Genomic DNA, 20,905 nt, shown 5'->3' with positions numbered 1-20,905 from the left:
CACTATGTCTCTTTTACTAAAGAGTGTGCCAAAATGAACAGAGGGAAATCTGAGATAGATATTGATTCTAATAAGCCAGCAAGTAGAAAGATGGTAACAAAATAACTGTATGCTTTACATACTTCCATTGCTAAGGATAGAGGATTTTGAAAAAAAAAATACTTAAATAATGTGTCATTTTAATTTACACATAATTAGACTTACATCCAAACAAAGAAAAATATCTAGCTCTTTAGATTAATAAAGTCTATCAAGAATTTTCATTAGTGTTATAGCTGGGAACATAACCCTACATGAAGCTTCTCATCAGTGTCTGCTTGTAGGAAACCACATCCTAACAGATAACTGTTGTCTGTGGTGGTATTGTGTTCACCAAAATATTGTGTACCTTAATAAACTTACCTGGGGTCAGAGAACAGACAAGCCACTAGTTAGTCAGTGATAGCACACGCCTTTAATCCTAGCATTCCAGAGATAGAAATCACTCTGGATCTCTGTGAGTTCAAGGCCACATTGGAAATAGCCAAGCATGGTGACACACGCCTTTAATCCCAGAAAGCCAGCCTTTAATCCCAGGGAGTGGTGGTAGAAAACAGAAAGATATATAAGGCGTGAGGACCAGAAACTAGAGGCTTTTGGCTGGTTAAGCATTTGGCCTGGTTAAGCTTTCAGGCTATGGAGCAACACAGTTCAGCTGAGATTTATTCTGGATGAGGACTCAGAGGCCTCCAGTCTGAGGAGACAAGACCAGCTGAGGATCTGGCAAGGTGAGATAGCTGTGGTTTGTTCTGTCTCTCTGATCTACCAGCATGGACCCCAATAACTGGCCTCAGGTTTGATTTTATTAATAAGAACTTTTAAGAATCCTGCTACAGTTGTCTTTTCATTTGTTCTACTTTCCCTTAGTAAAAGGGAAATTTCATTTGTTTTTTTTTTTTGCAAATGCAACTAATGATAACAATCTTAAGTAATAATAATTAGATCTACTCTATTGCAAGAGAATATAGTTAATAATGGTGCATGGCATTCTTGAAAACGTGAAAGCAAATGATTATCAATATTTTCCATGCCCCAAAAAGGGAAAAAGATAATGGTGTATTAGCTAACTGGTAACCAGGATAATATAATTTTACCATTCTCCTTGATTACCCACCAGAAGCAGCTGTTAAGACCCTATTGCTTTAGGACAATACACATCTTGATTATATGATATAGAGAAATCAAATTGAATGTGAGCTGGTAGCCTCTACCCTGATGGCTATCTTTCATAATGTAAGAAGATGCTACATAGTCAACTGAAGAGGCATCAATGGTCATATCTAGCTGTGAATAGTATGACCCTGAAAAGCAAAGTGTGCATAGTGGTACCCATTGGTATGACTATTAAAAGGATAAACAACTGTTCTCTGATTGGTTCAAGGCCTACTGCTCCACAAGAGAGAATCTATACTTACTAATATAAACCTGGTCAAAATCCATGACTGAAGAGGAGGAGATCTTAAGCCCTAGGAACAAATTTAATATTGTTGTTTAAAACTGCCACAATGCCAAGCACTCTTCTAAATATTTATATTTACACCCATAGACAAATGCTACTCCCAACTCTCTCTATGATTAGCAGTAGTAAGGGCTATACAAAGTGCTGGGGAAAATAACGGTTGAGTGCTTAGCTCTAAAGAACACATCTCTACTACTCTCACTAAGGCTCAGAAAACATGATAGAAAAGGAAGGAGAAAGACCATAAGAGTTGGAAGATAGGGAAAAGGGACATGACATGTTGTCTTCTAGGCATGGTATAGACAATACTGTCAAAAAGTCACAACAGCTGTTGCTGCCTGCAAGGCTGTGCCTCCTGTCAACAACAGTCAGTCATTGATGAGGGAAGAGCTTACGGTGTCCTACCCATCCTGATGAACTACTAGCTACTGATGGATTCTGAGGGAGGGGTGATGCATGTATTATAAACCCAATGAGAAACCCAACATGCTCCAATGGATAATTTTAGACACAGAAGGATAATACTCAATGGGTTTAAATCCAAGCACTCAAAATAATAAAAATAAAAATAATACTTAAAGAGCTATGAATGTGGAAAGGAGACTAGCAGGGAGGAGAGGGAGTAATGAGTCATCAGGGGGATTAGACAGTAGGGTGGTTATAACAAAATGAATTCACATTATACATGTATCAATTGTCAAATGTCCAACTCAGCGAAAGTTCCATAAAATGATAATGGTATGTTAGTTAATTAGTTAAACTTAACCATTTACAATGCATATGCATTTAAAAACACCATGTGGCAAATGATTAATAATAACACCATATCAACTCTCACTATAAAATAAAGATATTGAGCGTGACAACTGAAACCAAACTGAAAAGGACATGAGAAAAGAAAATGAAACAAGTAAGGAGAGGGAAAAAGGAGAGAGAAATAGAGAAGACAATATAAAACAGGGCAAATTTGAAAAAGTAATAATTCTCATTTCTGCAGCTGGCTAGATCTTTAGGAGGCCAGAAAAAAACAAAGGAGTACTCTCACCTCTACCTCACTGTCCATACCTATTTTGTTATGTCTGAACAGGGCCCATAAGCTCCTGAATGTCTGCTGTCTGCACGAGAAATCAGCAGAAAAGGTTCTGCTCGCTCTCGGGTTTCATGTTGAGCTGCCTTCAGAAGGAGGAAGGCTGTGGTTGCCCTGATCTAACAGCAGAGTCTGGGGGGAAAGGACTGGAACACCAGCACACAAAGAAGGGGAGGAGGAATCAGAAGGGTCCAAACAAACTTACAGGGCCTACTAGAATTCCTCCGACACAGTCAGTGATAGAATTTTAGTTATTTGAGAGTAGAAAAGAACCACATCTAAGAAATGCATATTTACTTTTCATTTATAACTGGAAATACCCAAATATTAACAACAAACCTAAGAATCCCCAGTGGATTTATACTCTGTATTTTATCAGACCACCACTGATAAATTTTTCTTCTTTCCTGGCAACTAAAGGAAGAATTTTCTAATACAACAAAAGTGCAAACATGCAAGATAAAAATGGATGTTCACTGGTCATCTGAACAAAGCTTCCCTTTCCAAGAATGTTTCTACATATAACCTTTGAATAATGCAAAACCGTTTCCATTCTTCATGATTTTGTATAGGGTATTTTAACTACTCTGAAGGGAACATATTTCAGTATGTGTGTGTACGTGTCCACTTCCATAATTTAAATCCATTTCCTTCTGTCAAATGTACACACGCATGTGCATTCTCTCTCTCTCTCTCTCTCTCTCTCTCTCTCTCTCTCTCTCTCTCTCTCTTTCTCTCTCTCTCTCTCTCTCTCACACACACACACACACACACACACACACACACACACACACACCACTAAACACCTCTAAATGCCATGCATAAACTTACTTTCCTTCAGGGGCTATAGCCCTCTTACCTGCAAATAAATATACTTGTGTCAGAATTATCTTGTCAGATGCTAGCACTGATGTTTTCTGCCAGTCTGGATCACTGTCAACTCTTCTTTGGGTTCTCAGTGTTGTTGTGATGAGTGAGGACATGTTTCCTGACTGACTGTGCTTTGGTACATGAGCTTTTAGGATAAGCACTAAGTCACTAGTTATGCCCTTAAGTAACCTCAGAAAATGTATGTTACATTCTAGGCAACAGTGAATTTGTCAGTTAACATGGCCAATGAAGATCAAGAGATAAAGATGGACAGTTACTACGAGCACAGACATAGGCTTCTGTTCATGGTCTATAAGTGTATTGACTTTATTAAGGATAAGGATCAAGTTTGCTACTATCTAGCATATTTTTTTTTCGGGGAAAATTGGAAAGGTCATATAGTTCATGACTAAATGCTTGGGGCTGTGTACTGAAAACACCCATGTCTCCACTGCTAGTTTTTTCTCATTATGGCAACTGCTCCCTCAATAAATATGTCACTTCTTCATTGATACAACAATGTACTCAAACAGCCAGGCCTCTTAGATGGCTCCTCATATTTTCAGTTATGATAGGCAGAATATATTCAAGTTTCCTACAGTGATTATGTCCTAAAATTAGAAGAAAATAAAAGAAAAATGTCACACAGTTGAATGTAGGTTTAAAGACATCTGGTTAATGACTGCTACCAGCTTTAGGTCTGAGGCAGTTATATATGGAGGCCACTATGAAAGGTTATACATCTATTATTAAACATTACAATCTAAGTTTTTCTATTTTTCTTTCTAAAGATATACCTCTTTGTCTGTGTACACAGTTTTGAACCCTAAAAGTAACACTAATCAAAGAAAGCATTCAGAAAATGATGCTGAAAAACCTACATATTAGAACCTTAAGCAAAAGAGTATTGCCCTCCCTCACTTAATACCAAACACAATAAAAAAATCTGCATGGGATATAAACATATACTTAAAGGCTAAACACAAGCTTCAAAACATATGAGGACAACTTTCTGACCTTAAAAAAGGCAAAGGTTTCCTAAGAATGACCACCATTACAAAAGATAAAGGAAAAAATGTTAAAGTAGACCAACAAAATTAATAACTTTTCTTCTGAAGGCTTTTCTGAAAATGAAAATTTAAGATGTATACTGGGGTGAGATGTTTATAATTCATATGGTTAATAAAAGATACAAATCCAGAACACATAAATAACTCCCATAACAGTAAAAGACCAACAATCCAATTTAAAATATGTCAACCTCTAAGCAATCACTTCGATGGGAATATGTGTAAGTGGCAAAAAGCATATAAAATATGTTTAGCATCATTATTTATCAAGGGGATGCAAATAAAAGCCACAGTATTTTAACCCTTCAAACAAATAGAACATCTCATATTAAAAAGACTGAGAACTTCAAATGGCGGCCCAAAAGGATGACCACCAGAATTTTCACACATTGCTGGAGAGATGGTGACAGAGCCTTGAGGACTTTAGAGAACTGGCCATACGTCTCACTTAAGGTCAAAGAAAACTCTGCTTTAAAAGCTGCTAACTCTACTCCACATAAAGAAACACTGTCCACACCCAGTGTGCTGATGTATGACTGTACTCTCACTACCTAAGTGAGAGAGACCAAGGCAGCAAATACTAACTTCCAGGCCAGATTGGGATACATCAAGAATTCCAGGACAGCTGACACCACATTGACACCACAGACGAGAGAAAGGGGAAATGAACATTGGTAACAACTTATCCATATAATAATTTACTGCTGAAGACTTCCCACATGTCCACCCAGAAGAGACAGAGTAAACTGTGACACTTTATACAATGGAATAGATAGTCAGCAATAAAGGAAATAAGCTACTGAGAAATTCGACACCACAGACGACTGCTGAAGATATAGAGAACTTTAAAGACGTATGATTGAATGCAATATTAAGACATCTACAGGAAATTGGGGAAGAGAATAAGAACAGTACTTGTTAGAGGATATGAGGATCGTGGGAAGAAGTGGAGGCAGTATCTGAGCCGATAGGAATACTATCTGTGTTGTCAAGGGTATTTCTCACACAAGTTATATAATTAACATATCTCATCGAGTGCTCCATTTAAAGCTCCATTTCTATTTACAAATTGCACCTCATTTTTTTAAAAGTAAGATAATCACATGCATTGAAGCAGATAAAGAAAATAGCTATTGTTAATATCTGCACTGGATAAGTACTGCATACAAACCTCCAAAGAATTTATCAGGAAATTTACAGATCAAAGAAACTGTATTTTCACAAAGGCCAACGTAAATCGAGCAAATTTCCCAGAGTTAGGAAGCAACCATTTAGCAGATCTGGAATTTGGCTTTTGACTTGATCTACCAAGTTCTTTTTGCTAGAACAGTAGCTTCCAAATAATTTTTCCACTTTCTAGGTTAAGAAATAAATTTTACTTAACAACGCAGTAATTTCACAAGCAAATCTCCCATACAAGTCATAATAAATACTTCACGAAGTGACGTTTAATCCAAACATATATTTAAGTGACACAGAAGCACCTCCTTTTTCTTATGACCTCGCAGTCTTCATTTCTTCCGCAGTGTAACAGCTCTGTATTGCTTGCCATATGAAAAGGTAACATGCATGTGTGTGTTCATGGGTGCTTATCTAAAAAGGCATATATGTGTCTTTTCACTCAGTCACACTACACTAAAAGAAACATTGAGGTTGACAGCATGGCAATGTGCCACCCCCACCCCCCATCTCCCATCTTTGTAGATCTTTATTCCACTGGCCAAAATGAAAGCAGTACATTTTTAACCAGAGTGTGTAACCACAGAATTTAAGGAGAAAGAGCATAAGGAAGGTAGCAATGGTTCTAAGGTCACACATTCCAACAAGTCAATACAAACCAGCAATGAAAAAGGAGGTGTAAACAAAGGACATGGGAGAGAGGAAGCCTCAAAACACCAAGGACGGACCTCAGAAAAGATCCAAGGCTGAATGGCATGATCTTATCATATACAATATAGTTCTTTTAAAGCATGTTCCTGTCACACGGATAAACGGGCAAGGTATAAGCAGTGGAGTAGAGAATGGGCATGGAGGGACAAAGAATATGATGTGTGCTATTTACAGTTAGCAAAATAATAATAATAACAAGAACAACAACTTAGCACCACATCATTTTCTTAGTTTAGAACTGTTCCCAGTTTACACATAAAGACAAAGGAGCACATTAAGCTTTAAAAATATCCACTCAAAATCAAGGCTTTCATTTACAGGAACAGAAAATAGACATAAGGAGTATAACTACAATATTAGTGATTTAACCTACTCTCCAATACCTCTTTCCTTCTACCACTCCCCTCTGTGTTAAAGCACACAAATTCACTATTTGTGTAGGTTGAAATGATAAATGTTATCAATTTCAGACATTTCAATATAATTCCCTATGAAGTCAATGCTCACTTTCTCATGACTTAGGCTCCTATTTGTTCCTCAAGTGCACATGGATTTTTTTCACATTTCTGTTTTCCTTTCTTTCCTTTTCTGTCTCTAAATCAATTAGACAGTATTTGTGGTTGTTCCCCTTTCTTTTGGATTTATTGTGACTTTCATTGCTGCTGATTGTGATGGTAGACTTGAGGACAAAGTAGAAGCACGCAGTGTAGGCTGACCTTAAACTCAGAGTCTCCTGCCTTCATGTCTTCAGTGCTGTGGTTACCAGTGTAGATTCTCAAACCCAGTTATTCCATGAGAGCACACAAAAATTTCTTCATACTCACTTCTTTACTTCTGTACCTGAATTTGTATTAAACTCTCTACTGGTCCTTCAGTGGATAGCCTCCTGACCTTGATTTCCCTTTTCAGTGACATCTCAGCAGCTGACAGTGAGTTTAACCCTATTAGCAAGGAGCACCTCTGACAGCAGCTGTTAGTCCTTTTATTTATTATCTTCCCTAACCAAACCAAGTTATTACACCGTGCTTGTAAACTTTCAACAGACCTTTCCACTTTGGCCTCTCTGCACTGTGTGATTTGAACTCAGTTCTTCAGAGCTTCTTAACCAGTTGTCTATTTCAGCCACCTCACATCCTGCCCACATCTAAGACACACCCAGGCCATTTCCTAAGAGTGCAGCCATATCATGGGTCAACGAAAGGATGATCCATTTGCTACTATTTAGCATCAATGCATGATGAGACACTTCCATTCTTTTTAGATTCTGATCTTCATTTCTGTCCTTTTTAAGCAAAGTTGGGGTTCGTTAAGAATGGTTGTAAGCATATCTAAGCATGGTCATTCAGAAAAGAGGAGAGAAATGTGAGAGGACAGTGTTAGATGTCTTAGCGACAGAACAGGCTTTCTGACAGACTCACCAAGACCATTTCTCTCGAAAAGTTTACCACTTATCCTGTCTCCAGACACACTACTTAACTTGTATTTCTCGGGATAGATATTCTCTCTCTTGCCAGGTTTTGGGAATGTTGCTTGCTACATGTCTAATTTGAGATCATAGCTCTGTCTTCAGTGGATTCTGTCCAGATTCTACTTATTTATAAGATTTCAATTATTCCCATGTCCCTCCTATGAAAGGTCCCCAAGATTTCTGGAGACGCTCTCAGATGTCCTGCCCGGCACTCCTACAGCATCATCTACTTCCTTTATTGTTGTGCTTAACCCACACTACAGAAATTGCTGATGTAGTTGCCTGCACACACTGCCACCTCCTCCCTAATGTATCTGTGACACAGTGACAGCAGAGAGTGAGAAACACTTTGAACAAGTCTTCAGTGCTTCTCCATAAATCCCCGTGTTTAATACTTGACTAGCACACATATGATGTATTGTGTGTGCGTGTGTGTGTGTGTGTGTGTGTGTGTGTGTGTGTTCTATGGATTTTACACAGAGAGACACCATTCAGTTTACTGCAACTTATTCCAAATACTTATCACTTCTTCCATTTCCATTAAACTGCTTTTAATTATCATAATGTTTTATTCTACCATCCTGTGGATATGATATACTTTCCAGTCTTGCACTAATTTCAGTATACCAGTTTAACTCATATCCATCTATCTTTTTGTAAGTCCATTTCAAAGCAATATCACACCATAAAATGCCATCTGCCTCAGCACACCAAATGTTCTTTTGACTTAACACAACTTAAAGGGCCCTCCTTCACCAGGTCCAGGAGAAGAAACATAAACTCATATCTAAGTCTTTCTATATGTAGATGATCCTTAGTCTAGTTCTACACTTAATTAAAATTTTCAGTTTATAACATTTACATGCTTAAGCATAGTAAGTGCATTCTACTCCCATTGCTTTCGTTTTATAGGAAATTGATACACTACTGTGAATAAATCGAATTTCTTAATTTCTTAGAGAAAGTTTTTGTTTTTGTTTGGTTTTGTTTTTTGAGACAGGGTTTCTCCTTGTAGTTTTGGTGCCTGTCCTAGATCTCTCTCTGTAGACCAGGCTGGCCTCGAACTCAAAGAGATCCACCTGGCTCTACCTCCCGAATGCTGGGATTAAAGGCGTGCGCCACTGCCACCCAGAGAAAGTTATTTTAAATGAAACAGTAAACTCTATAGTAGCAAATATTTTTAAGTCTTTTTACAGTTAAAGTGGGATTTTTATATTCCCTGAAACAAGTGTGTGTGTGTGTGTGTGTGTGTGTGTGTGTGTGTGTGTGTGTGTGTTTTAAACATGTCAATGTTTAGTAACATCTTTTGACGCTTTTCCAAACTTCTTTCAAACATTTGCCAATGGTCCTACCTCTAAATGAAGAGCACAGGTGATCAATGGCTGCTGAGAGAAGGAGAACAATTTTCCTTCAGGGTTGAGCTCCTGCATAGATGGTCCAATATCAACTAGTCAGTCCAGGCACATGAATATATAAGCAATGCTAACTGGACTCAATAGACTCAGTAAGCTGGACATGCGTCTGTGCATATCTATAAGTGTGTGTGTGTATGTATATATGTATATATATGTGTGTGTGTGTGTGTGTGTGTGTGTGTGTGTACATACAGCTGTATATACATGAAACAATAATTTTAAAAGAGGTCATAAGTTCAGTTGGGAGGGGTGATATTGGAGGAGATGGAGGCAATAGGAAAGAGTGGTAAAGATGCTCATGTATGAAGTTCTCAAAAAAAAAAATGTACATTGATGCTGCTACCACCTAACGTGTCTCTTCGTATTTTCTCATAAAATGGGAGCAATATTCCTTACTTTTCATGACATATTCTAAATACTTGTAAAATAAACCATGTTAAATGAATGTCTCATCACTTAATCACCCTATTATACTCGTTAAGTAATTTCTTTCATTGCTCTTGCCACTGAATCTGCCTCTTCTGAGCTGCTCTCAGGACCTCACATTACCCAGCATACAACCACAAACCTACTAAAATGCACTCTGGGGAAAATGCATGGATTATGATTTTTTTATGTAAGTAGAGGGAAATCTAATCACTAACATTTTAAAGGAAATGGGCATTGATTATATCATCTCTGATAACAGGACAGTAGTAACACCAGTCAATATGTTTACAAACGTGTTAAATCCTAAGAATTCAGAACCTATGGATAACATTTAAATCAAGGCACCTGTTTCTGACCAAATGTGCAATCTGCTTGCTTTCAAATATTAAACAAAACAGTCACTGCTCAAGAGAAAACAATGAAGCCACAGTTGTTCTTGGTTGGATAGAAGAATTCAACAAATGTAAGGGGTTCTCCTTTAAAAGAAACCAGAAAGAAAATGCCTCAGCAAATCACACAACTTCTCCAGTAGTTTTCTAGGTCATTAAAAAAAATAATGAAATGTTCACTTATGTCTTTATTGAACATTACTAAGCATTCTCAATGGCATCCTTATATATAAGACATTTGGGGTTCCTCAACCTGACTATATAATTACCTACCTGGTAAATGCCCACACTACAAATTCCTTGACCTTTTACTTACTGTATTTATCTTATAGTATTGTAAATTAATTCATGTAATACTTGTATTAAGGAGTAATATGAGCAGTTAATTGATAAATAAATATTAAATCTCTGACATGAACTTTACATTAATATCTGACCTTCCTTCAAAGCATAAATAGTTTTTGCCTCTTCTCCAAGAAGCAATATATTTTAGTGGCTATGGAGGGTGTCTGGGTGGAAAAATCTGGATTTTAGTCAGCATTTCTTTTGACTTGTGCTAAATAATAAGCATTAACTATTGATATTTATAAGAATTATGCCAGTAACAATCTAATGTGATTGGTGGGTGGACTCATGGTAAGCCATGAAAACATCCCATGCAGTTTCTGATAAAGAGCATTACCTAAGAATGAGTCAATAGTAAGTATGATGACTCTGAATCCCTGTGATCTTCAAAATAACTGCCCTTCTAAATTCACATGAAATCTAGCAGACCATCCATGAACTATTGATATCATGAAAATGTATGTGTACTTATGTGCATTTCACACACACATACATGAATGTATTAAATCCCCTACAACTGGTAAACTTCACAAATTAAACATATGATGCCTCTATGTATAGTAATAGCATATAGTTGTTATAGAAAGATGTCACCAACCCATATTAAAGGACAAGTGTGATTGTGTGATTAAATGTAACAGAGTCCTAATCAAATAGACTCTGTTGCCCAAACTATAGCCAAATTAGGAATAGGTATAGAAAGGAACCTAAAGCAACTCAGTTGTTCTTAAATGCTTAATTATTTCTCTACTGAGAATCAATGAGCTTAGGAATGGAGATGAGTCACAAATAGATCACTTCAAGGAAAAATCAGTAATGCAACGAAGGGCTATGTGGGCCATCACTCCTCAAATGCTGGATGAGTGAAACTAGCTATTACAAGACTTTTCACCCAAGAAAACCAAGGGTCCTATAAAATGAGTATTTGATGACTCTAATTTGATAAATCAACTACTAACCATGCTTCTTAAAAATATTTCTAGGTCATTCATATTTTATTGAAAATTACCAGTTTTATTAAAAAATATAATTTTTCAATCTATGAATATATTTAAAACATACACTATCTATAGCATTTAAAAACTATGGAAGTGTCAGAACGTAATTTCAATTAAGATATATTTCTTATAATATATACAGGCCCAAAGGAGAGATGTGAAATTCATTGTTTAAGCAATCACAGTCAAATGAAATGATGAAGGCACTATATGGTTGTATCCTAACGTTTTCTAAACCCTGTAAACACATTTCTTTACAATAACTACAGGAACAAAATTTTCACACAGACTATTTAAAGAGAAACTAAAAACAAGGGCCAAATTTGTTCCCCTTTATTTTACATACCATAAAAATGAATATATCTTAGTCATGCCCACACATACATAACTAGTTCATAAAACATTAATGTTTAAATCCAAACATGTATTTACATGAAAAGATTATAAGAAAATATAAATTCAAAAGAATAGGTGCTTGTTATTATATGTAAAAATGAAGAGATATTCCAAAAGGCATAAGGAAGGAGGTAGGCCAGCTGGTTATCATAACCCACAGATCTGAACCCAGAAATAACATATCAGTGATTTCCTCTGCTGGGAATGTAGAAAAATCAACAGAGACAACACACATATGCATACACACTCACATAGTCACAAAGACACATACATATATAAATATGCTTGTTCTTTTTATAGCCAACATACTAGATTAAGGGCAGCTTAAAAAAACATAATTTTGAAATACAAAATGTCCTTCTCAGTTAAATGAACTATTAAAAAACTATGTTCACTCATTTTAAGAAAAATTGAGTAGAGCTGAGTATGGTGGCACAAGCTTGTAATTCAAGCATAAGGCTGAGATGGGATCATGCAGCCTGGAATATAGAATAAGTTCCAGGTCCAAAAGAAAAAAATAGACTGCTACAAAAAGAAAGATTAAGAAGGGAGCCTAAGGCCGCAGCAGCCGACTGGACTAAGAGAGCCTTTGTCCAGTGACTGATGGAGGCAGATGCAGAGATGCACACGGCCAGGCTCCATGCTAAGATCCGGGAATCCAATCGATGAGAGAGAGGAGGGATTCTACAGGTGGGGAACATCGAGATCATGAGGGGAAGAAGTGCAGAGATGACTGGCCACACTATTGGAGGCCCATGAACTGTAGACTAGTGGCTGTGAAGTCCCCACGGGACTAGACTAGGCCCTCTGGATACGGAAGATGGTTGTTTGGCTTGAATTTCATGGGGGGGCACCCAGGCAGGAGGATCGGGATCCATCCCTGGTGCATGGGCAGGCTTCTGGGAATCTGGTGCCTGTGGTGTGGCGCCTTGTGCAGCCTTGGTGTAGTGGGAAGGGGCTTGGACCTGCCCAGGCTCAGTGTGCTGAGCTCTGCTGATTCCCCATGGGAGATCTTGATTTGGGGGATGTGGGGTGGCTTGGGAGGGAGGGCTGGGAGATGGGAGGAAGGAGGAGGTGGGATCTGTGAGTGGTATGTACAGTGAGTAGAAAATTTCTTAATAAAGAAAAATAAAAAAGGAAGGGAGCATATACTTTTAATGCCACTCCATGATAACCAGGCACTAGTCCCCTCTGAATGCTATCAAAGAAGACTGAATTGTAAGTCAAGACTTCATTTCTACCTAACTCACACAGTGTCCACAGAGGTCATATGAAGGTCTTGAATTGGTACCTTCACATATAATGAATAGGCTCCCGTGTCCAAGCAAGGAGGTATCATAGAGGCTCTATGTCTGCTGGATACTGCTGGAAATTTCACCATGACCCAGTAGGAATGAGGCCTCCCCATCCTTCTTGACATTAGCAGAAATGCATGCGCAGGAAGCAGTGACGGGACATCCCCTACCTTCCAGATAGAGTAGGTTCAAGGATGCCAGTGAGTGGAACAAGGCTTTTCACTGCTGCCTGGAATGCTGAAGGTGACTCCATGTCTATAGGAAGAGTGTCATAAGTTTGTTCCAAAAAATGTTTTTAAAAAATCCTACTATCATAACACAACACTGAAAATATCCAGGGTGCAGTTTAAAAAGCATATGCCTCATGGCAAAAAAAAAAAAAAAAAAAAAAAAAAAAAAAAAAAAAAAAAAAACGAGGAAAAACCATTTGAATGAGGAAAGGCAATCAACAGGTACCCACTCACATTAAGTTCTGTCATCGTCTTAGCAAATAAACAGAAGATCTGAAACATTACACGTTTACAATTTGAAGACACAGTAACTACGATTTTAAAAATCTTCTCTGGGACAGATTCAACAGTAGCAGTTATAGAGCAGTGGAAAGAATAAAAGCAGATTCAAAGAAATTAGTCAGTCTTAACAACAAAGAAACCCAAGGGCAGAATCACAAAGGGCCCAACAAAGTAAGGGAAAAAGTGTATACCCCTTGTTATGAAATCCAAGAAGGAAAAAAAAAAGAAAGGCAGGGCTGAAAAGCACCTGGATTGACAGAAAACAACAGTCAGGAGCAGAGTGAGTGAGGAGTAACCTAGACTTTCAAGGAGGAAGGTCTTTGTGGTGTGGGTAGTCAAGCATCTCAGCAGTGGTAATCACACATACCTATATAGGGCCACACAACAAAGCTGTGTCCATGCAATGTATCAATGTCATCCTCTCCATTTGGATATCATAGACTAAACTAGCCTCTGCTTTCATAGTTACCTGCCAATGTAAAGCTATGACAAAGTAAGTTTCTTAGTGAATAAATGCTCTTAAAATGAGTATTTTTAGTGTAATTTGAAAGAAGGGTTGATAAAATATGGCTGAATTCAACAGTGAAGGAATTTCTGGAATTTTGCTTCTGGAGATGTCTCCTAGCTAGGAGAAAGGTAATATGTAAGTTTGGCTTCATCCACTTAGTAATCATGTATCACACACAGAAAATGAAGGCAGGCATTAAGGATTCAGAGACCCAAGTCACAAATCCAACCTCTCAACTGAGAGGGCAGAAAGACAAGATCAAACAGAACTGGTATGTTGCAATGTAGCAATGGAAAGGTCAAAAACAAGACAGGCAGGTTCACCTAATCCATAATAAATAAGATAAGGGCACTATTATGGAAGGCTTCCTAGATGAATGGGTAGCCAGACCCAATTTGTTAAATGAGTAATAGTTAAAACCAGAGAGACAAATTAGGAAGGTCATTCCAGAGAAGTCACAGTACATAGAACCCTTAGATTCAGGATGGGGAAAAGAGGCAGGCAGTTGTACATCATGCCAGATGACGTAACAGAGAGGCCCCCGGGGGCAGATTCTGAAGCCTGATGAGGAAAAGTTTTCCACATATGGTGCTGAGCTGCACCATATGTGAAGCTCTCATGATGGATACTGTTGATGCAATGCTGAGTGAGACTTAGCTCTGCTTAGTGAGTTCAATCTAGTGAGACAGACCAGTACAACCTAGGAATGACGAAACGATAATAGGGTGGACAGGGATCTCAAGAAGTAAGAAAAAGAACAAAGCCACCACGGTGTGGACAGGTAAGGGTGAGGAGAGCACATGCAAAGACGTGAATAAGTTGTTACAGCTCAGATAAATTAAGCAGAAAGGATCAAGAGATAAGGCAGGCAAAGGAGATGTATAGTAAGAAAGCCGAAGAACGTGAACGGCATGTTGCGGGAAACAGAAATGATTAAAAAGCACCAGCTGGTCAGAATTTCATTTTGAATGAATCCTTATGAAAATACTGTGTGTAGTGGTGGTGGGAATGGAAGAGTACTGAAAAGCCTGGAAGGGTCAGAAAATTATGGAAACCCAGCAACGGCCAGTGGAGAAGCCCAGAGAGGAGAAAGGCCCTGCAAGGGTAGCAAGAGGGCAAACCACAGGCCAGCCTGGGGAAAGAACGCCTTTCATAGATGAGGCAGGTAGGGGGTGATTCTGTCACTAGAGTGACTTTCAGGGCAGTGGTGAAAGACAGAGGGTAGATTGAAGAGTTTTAAAGAGGTGAAGTAAGAAAAATAAGAGAACCAGGCACAGATTAACGGTATCAGACATTTGAAAGACACAAGAGAGGATAAGTGTCAAGAAAGATTAATTTTATTACTTTTGCAAGTGAAATGCATTCTTTTTTCTTCAGTTATTCATGTTGACAAGGCTGCTACAAGAAAAGAACAAACAGAAGTGGTGGGAGGACCTGAGGAAAGGATGTATCTGTAGAATGAGGTAAGACCATGTGGGAAGCACTAGTGTGCAGGATATGGGTCAACCTGGAAAAGAATGTTAGTCTTTTATTAATAAGAGAATGTGAGGTTGGGCATGGAGTATGGGAGGATGAGCACGGAGTCTGTACGGGTGGATAGGCAGGAAGTTTCTATGTGAGGTAGGGCATGGAGTCTGCATGTATCAGGAAGTAAGGAACACAACAGAACATATACCCAGAGACCAGAGAAGCTGAAATCACTTGCTAAGAGGGAAGTATTGTAGGCTGAAGAAGAAGGTTGATGAGGTCTGGGTTTATCATTGAAAGAAAAAGAACTAGTGTTGACCACGCCAAGGTAGGCTGACAAGTAACCATTGATGCAGGGGGCATTTAAAAACTCCTCTCTGCAATCATATTTTACAAGAGAATATGTTTTCTAATTTGACTTGGGAGTTAAAATTCCATTCAGCAATAATTCAAATAGTAAAACAGGAATTATTTTTCCTTTCCTTATAAAATCTAGTCTCAAATTGAGGTTCACCAGACAATGGCATAAAAATGCCAATGAAAATGTGTTTCTTGTGTTTACATAAAATTCTGCCCTTATTACTACAAGCAGAAATGTTTATCTCAAAATATCTGTCTGATAAATGTTGCATTTCCTGATTTACAGATGAAAATAACTCAGTGTCATACAGGAAAGCAAATGGCATCTTCACTGTATCACAGTGAAGTTTGGAAGTGCCAATACTCAGTATCAAGCATATGACACTGAGATAGATTGGTTTTTTTTTTCCCATGTCATTAATTGGTTTGAATGCAGATTGAAGATATCAAGATTTAAATCTATACCTGTGTTTGTTTTTCATTTAAGAAATGTAAATAAGAATATACTGAATCTATGGAAACGAAAAAGACATTCTCTTCATCAAGAAAAAAATCAACTGAAGGAACTGTGTAAATATTATTTTTTTTTAATCACAAGATGATTTTAGGCACACTATTAGTAAGTTTTGGAAAACATTTAGGGAATATGATCTAAATTTCAAAGTGATCCTTACTGAGAATTTGACTCTAATTCAGTTTTGACACATTACCATTTGTGACAAATAAAAATGTCTGTTGTCATCCCATTTTTAAAAATCCACATAGATCTGCAAACATAAAGGTTAACTGGAGCTGACAGGTCAAGTCTTCACCAGACTCTGAGAGGAGTATCTGGAGTAGCTCAGAAACGATTTTATTTGGTCATCTTTGGTTTCACAACACCACAAGTTAGCTAAAACAGTGGCTAACCCATCAATATTTGTGAAGAACACAGGCAAGAAAGTCTTGCCTAAGTCACTTTCATTTGAACGCAATAATACTTCTGAAAGTATAAAATGTCACAATAGAATCAAAAAATGTGAATCTGTCACACAGCACATTCAAATGAAAACAAGCATATGTTCACACACATATTATACACAGGAGACCCGAGCCTTCAAAGTAATTCAATAGACTTAAGAACATGAATCTTTCTCCACTGTCCAATATAATATATATGCCTCAAATTGCACTATAGTGCAGTAAATATGTTATTAATCATTAAACTAGGAAGGAATGAAAAAGTTTCAAAATTTTTAGCTATTGATTTTCCTGTTCTGCGTATGTAAACATCACCACTTCGCATCAGCAAACATCTGAGAGTAAATACGAATTGCAGAAATATACAGGTCTCCTAGTCTCACTGTTGAATTTGAGACAAGAAAACTGGGCCCAGGGAGGGAAAGTTTACAAAATTCAGGTTAAATAAACATGGAATTAAATGGAGGTAGCAAAGCTATAAATAGCCTCATGTAACTCCAATGCTCAAGCAAAATCGGACCTGGGCCAGAACTTTAAGAATCATGCTGAGTTTGTTCTATTATCACACTTAGAAAACATCTTTCATAACAAATGAGTAATTACATAAAATTGTAATTACAGGAGGGAAGTTAGTCTAATTAAATACATTATGTAAACACCTTAACCCATATTATTCAAAATCTGCTATGACTAGTAGTCAGATTCATAAATTATTTGCTTTTAATGTTTTTTTTTTTAGAATCACACCTACCGAACACAAAACAGAAGCAAACAAAATAAAATACAATGAAGATACGAAAACAACCAAAACTTAAAGTAATTTGAAGCCCATGGCCTTCCATCCTAAATGAAGCAGGCACACGTAAGCTTAGGCTTGTGTCTATCAATAATCGCAGAGCAAAATAAGTCATTGTGAGAGCTCACTGCTTTATATCACTGCTTCTAGAGACTCATTCCAAAGAATGGAATCATCTGGATCATTTTTATTGCCCCCCTCAGTCTCAAGACTGTCTGCACAGCACTGCTGGAATGTACTCGGTCTGCACCTTCCTTCCGTCTGAGTATCTGTGTCAGGTTTATTTATAGCCGATGTCTTCAAACAGAGCATTTCCAGGTACGAGAAATAAAATCTCTACCGTGATCCTAGAAACCTTCACAAATAGCCTTTTGAAAAGACAATGGAAAAAAATCTATAATGCAACATGTGCATTATGATTCACTGAGCATCCACAGCACACTCACCTTACACTCTAGTAAGCATTTGTAAAGACCCCGGGTAGAGTTACAGAAGTGATGTGCGCCCTGTGGTTCTTTTTATGTAACTATCTGGCTACTCTCGGATTACTGTCGCTGCTTTCTTATTTCTCTTTTCTAATTAAGAATTCTCTGAAATTTAGGCACCCTCTTTTGTTTTACTGAGATGCCTTTCTAGTTTGGAGCTTTTTTCCTAATCCATTACAAAAGCAGTCCATGCTTCCCCCTGCTGGGAAAAAATTAAATTACAAGGTGCATTAGAACAATTTCCTAAGTCTCTAGAAATTTAGTGCCTGGGAAAGAAAAATGCCAGGAAGCTGGGTACTTAGTGTTCTCTTAACTGTTTTACTAGTCAGGAATATCCGTGTACCTCATTCTGTTAAGACTTTCACCCATATCTCTTAGTTTTGTAAGTTTTGAAAGCACAATTAATACACATTCATAACTGATGAATCAATGATTAAGTCATCCGTCCCAAAGAGAGCTCCGGTTATCAGGTCAGAGAAGATCATGAATTTGTATTCTTTTCCCATTGTACACTGAATGGAAACACTTCTAAAGAATAGACTGATGTGAACAATTGAAGAAGACATTTTTAATCTGTTAATGCTTACTAAGTCATTCCTTTTCAATACTCCTATAATGATTATACAGTTGCCCTTTAACAGTAGAGGAGAGTATAGTTCTTGACTTTGGCTTTTCACTTTCATTTGTTATAATTTGATTTTTAGTTAAGTGGTAAACATGACTGCATTTCACTCCCCCAAGTACTCTACAAAGCCAGCCTTTCCCTTGAAAAACAGTTTAGATATTTCGAATCTTCCATATTCTGATTATAAATTTCTTCCCGGCAGTCTTTCATGAAATTCTTTGTTATTATAGGTCATAATAAATAATAACCCAGTAAAAATGTCAAATAAATCTAATGTCTCTGAATCATATGAGGAGCATTTTTTTTTCTACGATGCAAAACGAACTCTCAAATCTATTTTAATGCTGAGCAGCTGGACAAGGGGAAGATGTCACTGATTCATTTAGTGGGTAAGACCTCCAGCTAGGAAGCTACACTGTAGCTAGCCAGTTAGAAGACGAAGCAGTTCATTATTAATGAAACATTCATCCAAAAATTCTGCCGTTGTGTTAAATAGGCTTGTGCAGATTACTGGATATCTGGGGTGTCTTTAGTAGCTAGAATTGTTCCACATAAATGGAATAGTTGGGGTTAATATTTCTGACAGAGAAGTTTGTGTGCCTCTTCTCAAACGACCTTTCAAAGCAATGCAAAAGGCAAGACATAGATGCCCCTCTGGGAACCAAATCTCCGCTAACATCACAGGTACACAAAAGAAAACGCACACCTGGTTTAAAAAAAAAAAAAACAGTTGATCAATTATGGAGCGTTCCTAGGGAACAATATCTCGCAGAGTACCCAATCATCACGTTTCAAATACGTTTATAAGCACTTTAGCCTCTGCTTACCACGCTCACGTAAATACACGAACATGCATACTTTAATGCTGATTAATTCTAAGACTTTCCAGCGGGGAAAGACTGATTAAAGGGTATCAAAATCACTTCGAAACGCCAAAGGAAAAAAAAAAAAATATATATATATATATAAAATAAATAACGCTGATCTGTAACCAAGACGTTCTCAGAACACTCCATGGATCGATCGCATTTACTCCTGAACTGATTTCCCTGGCTTCTGTGAAGTGAAAATGTCCCGGTGGACCACCTGACACTTGCTGGTTTCCTTGTCCAGGACCCTAACAGGTCGCATCACCCTGCCATTAGACCTCAGGGCTTCTGTCTTTAGCAATTGAGCCTCGGAGGAGCCCGGGCTGCCAGCGCTGCGCTCCTGCCTTCGGAAGCGGCTCCGGGAGACAGTTTCTGCCCAGCAGAGCACCCGCCCTCCCCAACTTCGCCCTGCCCGGGCTGGCGGGCGCCGGGGGCCGGTCCTACCTTCCGCCAGAAGGCGCGACGCGTGCACAAAAGATGGATCCAGGCTATCCTTCTCTGCCATCAGCTCAGGCAAGTATTTCTCTTCTCCCATAGCGCGGACTTCGGACCGTGCCGGGCCAGGCGCCAATCCCGCCCGCTCGGACGCCGCGGTCCCTGGCTCCCGCGGGGACCGTCCTTCCGGCAGGCAGTGAGCGCAGCTCTCGCGCCTGGGGCTGCGCAGCCCGCGCCGGTACCTGCTTCTCCCGCGCCCCTGCCCGGCTCCAGCCGCGGCCTCAGCTGGAGAGGCTGCCCGCGCGGCCCGCCCCCGCCGGCCTCCCATTGGAAGCGGGGTCCGGGGGCGGGGCGCCCGCGGAGACGGCGGGCCATCATTGGGCGGGGCCGCACGTCGAGTCGCCTGAGTGACAGGAGGCTGCGGCGGAGGGGAGAGGGTGTGCGAAGTGCAAGCGCTCATCTGGCGGGGTTCTCGGGCCTGCCTTGTGCCAAGGGGCCAGTGAGGACCGCCTGGCGACCGGGATGCTGAGAGTGGGAGAATGTGCGCGCCATGCGCGGGGAGGTGACGGACGTGGTCACCTGTGTCCCCGAGGCACAGGTGTCTCTCCTCTGGCGGATCTCAGCTCTGGGGCAGGGTAGGAAATCCAAGACCAAACCTACATACATTTTGGGACGGGGGATGTCCACTGATGAACAAATGAATAGGTTATTAGGAGATTTTTGTAGTACAGCAAAACG

The 20,905-nt window shown here is 38.9% G+C and overlaps 1 protein-coding gene across 6 annotated transcripts in view; it reads right to left on the bottom strand.

Moving 5' to 3' along the window:
* The window catches only part of Khdrbs2 (KH RNA binding domain containing, signal transduction associated 2), a 522,706-nt gene extending 502,241 nt beyond the window's left edge, over positions 1-20,465 (bottom strand). For 5 of the 6 annotated variants that reach the window (XR_006066591.2, XR_013046800.1, XR_013046799.1 and 2 more), the window contains exon 1: positions 20,177-20,448. Coding sequence is in view for 3 of the 6 variants with exons in the window: in XM_076557974.1 (XP_076414089.1) it covers positions 20,177-20,267 (91 nt within the window). In the remaining 3 variants the exon portion in view is untranslated. Of the gene's footprint in view, positions 1-20,176 lie in introns of all 6 variants that reach the window. The other variant, XM_042265820.2, reaches the window with a different exon arrangement.
* Between the last annotated feature and the right edge of the window lie 440 nt (positions 20,466-20,905).

The sequence above is a fragment of the Peromyscus maniculatus genome, chromosome 21 (genome assembly GCF_049852395.1).
Source record: "Peromyscus maniculatus bairdii isolate BWxNUB_F1_BW_parent chromosome 21, HU_Pman_BW_mat_3.1, whole genome shotgun sequence".
NCBI lineage: Eukaryota > Metazoa > Chordata > Mammalia > Rodentia > Cricetidae > Peromyscus > Peromyscus maniculatus.
Note: the sequence above shows the minus strand (reverse complement) of the source record. Positions and strands in the feature narration are given on the sequence as shown.